Source organism: Triticum dicoccoides, chromosome 4B, assembly GCF_002162155.2.
Source record: "Triticum dicoccoides isolate Atlit2015 ecotype Zavitan chromosome 4B, WEW_v2.0, whole genome shotgun sequence".
Classification (NCBI taxonomy): Eukaryota; Viridiplantae; Streptophyta; class Magnoliopsida; order Poales; family Poaceae; genus Triticum; species Triticum dicoccoides.
The window spans coordinates 310,642,941-310,650,515 of record NC_041387.1 but is presented as its reverse complement, the minus strand read 5'-3'; the positions used below and the strand labels follow the sequence as shown (position 1 = coordinate 310,650,515).

The 7,575-nt window shown below is 44.0% G+C and overlaps 1 protein-coding gene across 14 annotated transcripts; it reads left to right on the top strand.

The window, feature by feature from the left end:
- The first annotated feature begins 1,622 nt into the window (after positions 1–1,622).
- On the top strand, positions 1,623–7,263 carry LOC119296030 (gamma-aminobutyrate transaminase 1, mitochondrial-like). Of its 14 annotated transcripts, none has more exons than XR_005144630.1 (5): positions 1,623–2,002; positions 2,300–2,384; positions 2,541–2,613; positions 6,147–6,252; positions 6,891–7,263. XR_005144630.1 is itself a non-coding variant. In XM_037574450.1 (5 exons), exons 2-5 carry the CDS (start codon positions 2,198–2,200, stop codon positions 4,474–4,476), a joined length of 225 nt encoding a protein of 74 aa, XP_037430347.1. In that variant the 5' UTR covers positions 1,625–2,002; positions 2,085–2,197; the 3' UTR covers positions 4,477–4,956. The 14 variants fall into 14 exon arrangements, 3 of the variants coding, with proteins under 3 accessions (XP_037430345.1, XP_037430347.1, XP_037430346.1); XM_037574450.1 differs by lacking the exons at positions 6,147–6,252; positions 6,891–7,263 and adding exons at positions 2,085–2,208; positions 4,421–4,956 and having other exon boundaries at positions 1,625–2,002; XM_037574448.1 differs by lacking the exons at positions 6,147–6,252; positions 6,891–7,263 and adding an exon at positions 4,421–4,956.
- Positions 7,264–7,575: the final 312 nt, after the last annotated feature.

Here is a 7,575-nt window from a genome sequence, read left to right as displayed (position 1 = left end):
CATACCATACTGCAACAAAGTTTACTCCTTTTCAATGCCTTTATGGTTTCCCCCCACCACAAATTGGAGAGATTTCTATACGAGGACCTGAAGATACTGAAGCACACTCATTCTTGGAACAAAGAGAACTTGTACAGCAACAGTTAAAGCATAACTTACTGGTAGCTCAGGAAAGAATGAAGAAATATGCAGATAGAAACAAAACAGGTAGACAATTTCAAGAGGGAGACATGGTGTACTTAAAAATGCAACCGTACAGATTGGCTGCATTCAACATCAGATCAGGGCTCAAATTATCCACTAAATTCTATGGTCCTTACAGAATATTACAGAAAATTGGAAATTCCTCATACAAACTACAGCTACCAGCTAGAGTGCAGATACACAATGTGTTTCATTTCAGTCAACTCAAACGACACTTAGGGCCTAATGCAGTTCCAGATCCAGACTTGCCCTTGGTGGATGCAACTGGTAAGGTTAAAATAGCCCCCATCTCGGTGCTGGAAACAAGAGCTGTACCCAGACAACCTCATTTGGTCACACAATGGCTAGTCCAGTGGCTGAACATGTCGCCTGACGAAGCTACATGGGAAGACGCCGATTTTATCAAAGTCACCTTCCCGAAGTTCTTCAACAGCACCATTCATTCGTGGTTTCCAAATTCCGATCCTCGAGGACAAGGATCGTCTCCAGGAGAGGGCAGTTGTCAGGACCCTGACAAGCTGTTCCTGTTAACTGAAGAACGAGACACTAGCTCTGAAGAAATGGAATTCAGTCTCTGGGAATCGGACGGCTCAGATCAATTGGGCTAAATGACCGTTGCCGCCACCAGCTGGACAGTAATAGTGACGGCAACGACTCCTTCCGTCCCACGCCTTCGTCACCTGCCTCCAGCGATAAAAGGCCCAGCCAGCGTTCTGGAAAAGCATCTTTCCCCTTTCTCCAAGTGTAATAGCTAGCTACCTTAAGAACCCTAGAGTACTTGGTAGAAATTGGGCAGATCCTCGATCTGAACCCCTGTATCTGTAACTCTAAATTTCGAGATAATATCAAGCGGGGCTAGTTCGAGTAATTGTTGAGTTGTTGTTGTGTTGAGGTCCTGTCATGGACGAACCTTCAAAGGGAGTTCTTGTAGGAGGGGCGACAGTTGGTAAAAGATCGAGAGAAGATAATTGTCGGCCATGGAAACACCATGTTCAGGTTCGGACATTGCCTCCACAGCAGCAGATCCGGGTTCATGGCATCGGCAATGGCTCCAGATCTGTGGCGGCCACTACACCACGACACTGCAAAGACGACATGCGTCTGTTGGTAGAAGTGAGCATCGCCGACATTTTTTGTGTGACGAACTATGCCGACACACAATTCGTTGTTGTTATATAGCCTCATGACACATTATTTGTCGCCAAATCATCACCGGATCACCGACACAATTGCTGTCGGCATATACTGACTTTACTGATACTTTGTCTGTCGCTGATTCACGGGGACAAAAAAAGTGTCGGTGTTGTTTCCTTCGGCCCGCACCCAAAAAGAATGGCGCGGAAAGAGAGCCAGCGAGCCATGTGAAACACCCGAGCCGGACTAAGGAGGAAAAAAAGGGAAAGAAAAAAAATGACATACCCAAATATCCCCTCGATCCCCAATCCCACCCTTTTCTCTCGCTACCCTGAAATAGAGTGCGCCGCTCGCCCCGACCTAAACCTAATCCAGTGCGCCTCCTCCCCAACCTGCACGCCGCCGCCCGTCCCTTGACCCCCGCCCCCTCGCGCCACACGCCTCCCATCATCCGCTCAGGAGCAGCAGCGCCTTCCGCCGCGTAGAGGAGCAGCCGCGCCATCCGCCGTGCCGAGTAGTAGCACCTACCACTGGGAAGGAGAAGCAACAAGGTCAACAAGGCCCACCGTCCGTCGATGATGAGAAGCAGCGCCGTCGCTTCTGAGGAGCCGCCGGCCGTTCTTCTTCCTCCACCGACGACACGTGTACCTCCAGATCTCAACAAGTAAGCCGCAAATCTTCCCGCTGCCCGCCCTTGTTCTCTCTCCATTATTGGCAACGAGGTCAAATTACGGTTTTGAAATTAGATAATACAGGAGATTAATCGAAGGGGAAAAGGAACATATGACCACCAGCTAGCATAAGGATTTCATTTTCGGTGGTTTGAGGCAAGATCCGCTCTTCCCTGCCATGGATTTTGATGGATAGCAGGTTCTGTTTGAAAGGAGAAGAGATAATGCAGGGAAGAAGAAGTCACTCAGTTTACTAGCCACTACTGACATTGATATTATGACCTTCCCAGGTTTAAGGGGCATGGCATGTTGGCACCATTCGCTGTTGTATGGCAGAGCAATGATGTGCATCCATTGGTTATTGAGAGATTTGAGGTTGCAACTCTCGAATTATAGCATTATATATGTTTACTTCTCATGCAATGCAGCGTTTGATATTGGAAATGGCAGCTAAGACGTTCATTACAGTATGCTACGGTTGTAAACAATGTATCTATGTTTTGCTTATACAATGTTAACCTATATATGCAGGGTTCTTATGTTTATGACATCAATGGGAATAAATATCCAGATTCTCTAGTAGGACTGTGGTATACAACTTTAGGTATGTAAAGTACAATCTTTGGAGTGTGATTTTTGTGATTATGTACCAAAGAATTGTTCATTCTTTGGGATAATACCGCGCATCACCATTTTGTTTTTGCATTTAAAATTAATGTATAAAGTCTAATTTGTATTCTTTGAAGTACGTCTCTTATTGACTATTGATTTGTGACCCCAAATCTTTCCCTAATAATAAAGCACGGATTGACTCCTTGGGTTCACAGTCACAATACACTACTTCCCGTGATTTTACGCTTTTAGTTTTTTTTCATCTATATCATTTTCTACATCCGAGGTGGTACTATTTTACGTGCGTATCTTTACCTAATAATTAAGGACAGTAATTTGGGCTGAGCCTTCCTTTCCTAATAAAAAACAGAAACATGATGTGTGGCTGCACTAGGCCTGGTCTCCTTTCCTATTTTTTCATCGATCTCCTTCTTCCATGATGATTCTTTTCGGTAACCCTAAACCCTGCCGATCAACCCGGTCTCCCACCTGAAATCGAGTGCTTCACGACTCGGTCTCTCGCCCGTAGTCGAACTCCCTTTCCGTCGAGACGTTTCGTCTAGCTCCTCCCATAAATAGGTTGCCCGAGAGAACATAACAGACGGAGCTGCCGGATGAGCAATGTAAACCAAGAATGATCTCACAGGCAATTCATCCGGGTGTGTGCCCTTGCCGAGGCCACAGCCGAGGCCAAGCCAACAGGCCCACATCGTCGGGAGGTTTCTCGCATTTGGATTGGCTGCACCGGCAAGGTCATCTATAGTACGATAGTTGACAACAATGAGGAGATCTTCAGGCTTCACCATCTCCGATACGGCGTTCACGTGGCCGTTAGCGGCGGAAGATCCCTTGCTCAGCTAGAAAGGCACGCCATCGTCATGGTCGTTGATAGCGTATAGCGCATGGGCTCATCGACGTGATGGCGGTGCCCGTTCCAGGGTGCTCTTGACGTCTTAGGATGCCGAGCACGGCGGAGTGGACAGCCGGCCATGGGTGCTGGCGGAAGGAGGAATTGTCACCATGTGTCAATGGCTGCGGGGGAGGGTTCCTCATATACGGTCGCCCCCGCTCCATCTCCAGATAGCCGCAGCAGGAATAGCACACTCCCTTGGACGAGGACGACAAGAAGCGGCAGAAGCGGCTGGCTGGATGGAAGCCGTGCAGGCGGGCGGGCGGACGGCTCGGCTGAGGTGGCCGCAGCGGCCAGGGATTAGGGAGGCGGCAACTCACTGCCTTAAAGTAAGAAGGAGGCCGACTTGGTACACGCACGTGTCCTCCGAGAAAAGATAAGCATCCAGATCTCGTGCAGTTTATTCCATTGCTAATGCTTGTCGGTCTAATTTGTGGTTTTCCTGCTTAATGGCGCTCAACTTGGTCGACGTTCCGGCCTTAGCTTCCCATCCATGCGGTCCAGTGGTGCCCGTTCCTCTGCTGTTTTGTTGCGAGGGCGTAGCTAGCTTCGAACGACGAGGCGTACAAGTGGGCCCTACAGGATGACGACGAGCGCGAGGTCGCCGGGCGGCTCCTGACCCTCACTGAGATCATTGGTTGTGAGTGCAAGAGACAGATCTTTCAAATTTCAATCACGTTTTATCCCACTTCCTATTCGGGATTTGCTTAGTGTTACGTTTTTCAGTAGGGGAAGAGATGAGCATGATGTTGAAGATGACGAAGGCGAGGAAGATGGGGATAGCGTGCAGTTGACAGTTCCATCACAATCATTGTTTGTTGATTTATGTGTATGCTTGGGCAATTATGCAGCTTTTACATGAAGATTATAACCCTTCTATTTTATTCAGGTATTGTCTTTTATTCTAGAATGCTTACACAGAAAAGATTGCAGAGCTGTGATTAATTTGACTAATCAGGAACAACGGCTCGATAGTCTGGATGGTGCCTTTTGATTGTATCCAGCAGTGACCACTTTTGCTTGTGGACTTTGGAATGAATCTGATCTTTAACAACAGTGAGCAACTTGCAGTATGGGGTTTCGGCATTCTCTTGGCCACCTGAATGGCTTGCAGAAGCTGTGCGGGCGAAGCTGACAGTTTGAGATGGTCATGTATGAAAATGAATTTCACAGATTCAACTTTGTGCCGGCAACTGTCAGCTTTCTCCTGCCAGTTGGTGTGGCAGGCGGATCAGATTAGAAGACTAGACGTGTGCAGCAGCTGGTCCTGTGATGTAAAATAATAATTCAAATCGCCTATGAGATGTATCCTAACAATCCTGAAGATCTCGGTGCCAACTCTATAATTCAAATAATAATTCAGGGCCCCGTTTGATAACAAAGTATTTTTAAAGTATTCTGGAAATACTACATTTTTTTATGTTACTGTAGTTTTATTTACATAAGGTTGTTTGGATGCCTCTAAAAACCATGATTTTAATACTGCAGTTTTTGCCAAACCACAGTATTTTCTTTGTATAAAAAAAAACCTCATACCTCTTTTAAAAAAACTGAGCACCCGAAAAGAAGGGTCGGACGGAGCTTAGGTAGTAGGCAAGGTGCAAGTACGAACTGTCTGAGTTGAGGTCTTTTAGTTGTTCGTTACCTGCGGCTGCAGTACTTGAACACTCTGCTTCTTTCATCGGCGTTGGCAAAAAGCTGACATGGGAATTTTTTCACTCTTCCCTGTTGTCTATATGGTGACTCAGAGGATGTTTTCATCACATTTTACTAGGTGGTGACATTTTGTTTGATTTACATAAACAACTGTATGTGGCTCTTATGTTACAGAGAAGAATGTTTGAGCCAAAATCTATATGTTCGATTCATGTGCCTTCTCCTTGCAAATGTCTGGTATGAAGATTTTCCAAGTACCTATTGCTCAGAGGTCATCTGTTAATTACTCCACCGGCGTCGTTGTCGCTAATCATCATTAGTCTAGTTGATCTATATATTCTAGTACTACAATGGCTAGCTAGCTTCAAATGCATGCACGGCTAAAAGCTAGCCAGGAAATTTTACAGCGTTTTGTGACGTAGCCAAACAGGTCCTCTGTATCGTGAATACTTCAAAAAACGTTGTTATAGTAAAACTATGGTATGTTGTACCTACATCCTAAATTATTGTAGTTTTTGATACTTTGGTTTTTGTAATACTTTGCTATCAAACAGGGCCTAAGTTCCTAATGGAAGTATCTTTTTGTGTGTGTGATCATGCTTCCTTTACTTCTATAGCTAATTTTTTAACTGAAGATATTTTTGTTAGTTGGATGGTTGATGATGCTATATTGCCAGTAGATAGACTAGGGTGCAAACTGTCTCAATCTGTGCAAATAACAATGCAAACCAACCTCGTATTCTTTGAAGAACAAACTGATATTATGGTTACAGTTTTTAACAAAAGCAAGGAATCTTAGTAAGCATTATATATTGATGCTACATGGTTTGCTGCACCTTAGGACTGTCAGCTGGGCATGGCCTTACAAATTGCGTGCATTATCTGGCCAACCATTCTTCCTTTTGCTACCTCAACTGACAATAAACATTGTAGTAATGTGTTGTTTATGTCAATTCCAGATTCTCGAATACGTTTCTGACCTCGCGCAATTGATCGTCCGTCTGGTCTCGTCGTCCAACGACCAAGAGTTCTGAGACAATGTCTGGTGCCCCTCGGGAAACATAGGTGAGATAATCTTGCACTCGGTTCTTAATTATATTTTTCCTATAGTCTTCTGTGTGTAATATTGGCACTACATTAATGTAATTTCTATTGTATTCATTGTTGTATAGAACGACTTTAGCATCACAAGATGTGCAATAATAAGAGCAAAATTTATCATCCACTTTACAGAGAAAATTCAGTATCAAATGTACTTAAACACACTATGTTCACATTTAGACCCATTCGTCAATGTATTTCTTGTTTTACTTCTGGTGGTGCTTGATTACACCCCTCTTCTTTTTTCACTTTTTATTCACCCCCTTATTGTACTCTTCTCATCACTGTATTTGTCCATCAGTCAACCCTTCTCTCCCCTTGTGCTTCCCTCTTTTTTCTGATATTCTTCAAATCTCTATGCCTTAGAACAAATCTGATTGCTTAACAATGGGAGCATAATTTTATTAGTAAGCCATGTGATATGATAGGACCTATCTTGGCTTTGGTTGATCTTCTGATAGGGATATCTTATGTAACCAAACTATTTGCAATGTGTTCTATATTTTTAGAAAATGTTTTAGATCTTTGGAATCATTGGCAACTCGCAAGTTTGAACAAATTCTCATTTCTATGATTGCTCAAACATACAAGTTCTTTTGCAGGGACATGGCAGAAAGTAGCAAGTTCACAAGTTGATCTAAGATGTTCTGGTGATCGCTTTTGTTCATAAAATGGTAGACACATTTTGTTCATATGGAAATTGATGCCGCTTGGTGATTGAAGGATCGGTCTCTTTCATGATATTTGTAGTAGTCAAGTGATCAAACAGTTGGTCTCTTAGGGATTAGCCCTTATATTTTGTAGCGGGACACATCTTGTATGTCGACTTATGTATTTTCTTCATGGTTGTAACAAACTTGAGTGCAGATAACTAATGCTCAATATATGTTGAATAAATGTATTAGTGATTGGTATCTTGTGATGAATAGAAGAGTGCAATTATTTGTATATGTATTGTGCACTGAACATGAATTGGATACTATGAACGTAACTTTATTAAAAATATGGTGCAAATGCATTTTCTGCTGAAACGTAGAACCCTGGCAGCAAAAGTGTCGGCATAAGTATTGGGTGTCGCACTATGTGTCGGCATAGCTCATTGGCAGACAAACTGTCGACGTAAGAATGGACGTTGCACTATGTGTCGGCATAGCATGGTGGCAGATGATCTGTCGGCATATCTTAGTCTGTCGGTATAGAAATGTCTGTCGCTATAGATCCCACCAACCCCATCAAATTGTCTGTCGGCGTAGATTTATCTGTTGGCAAAGACCTTTCCCGACAAGA

Bases quoted from the DNA above. Each gene is read 5' to 3' on its own strand.
- LOC119296030 (XM_037574448.1), top strand. From the start codon at position 1,914: ATGATGAGAAGCAGCGCCGTCGCTTCTGAGGAGCCGCCGGCCGTTCTT. The intron at 2,003-2,299 runs GTAAGCCGCAAA...TGACCTTCCCAG, and splicing joins GTACCTCCAGATCTCAACAA to GTTTAAGGGGCATGGCATGT. The intron at 2,614-4,420 runs GTATGTAAAGTA...TATTTTATTCAG, and splicing joins ACTGTGGTATACAACTTTAG to GTATTGTCTTTTATTCTAGA.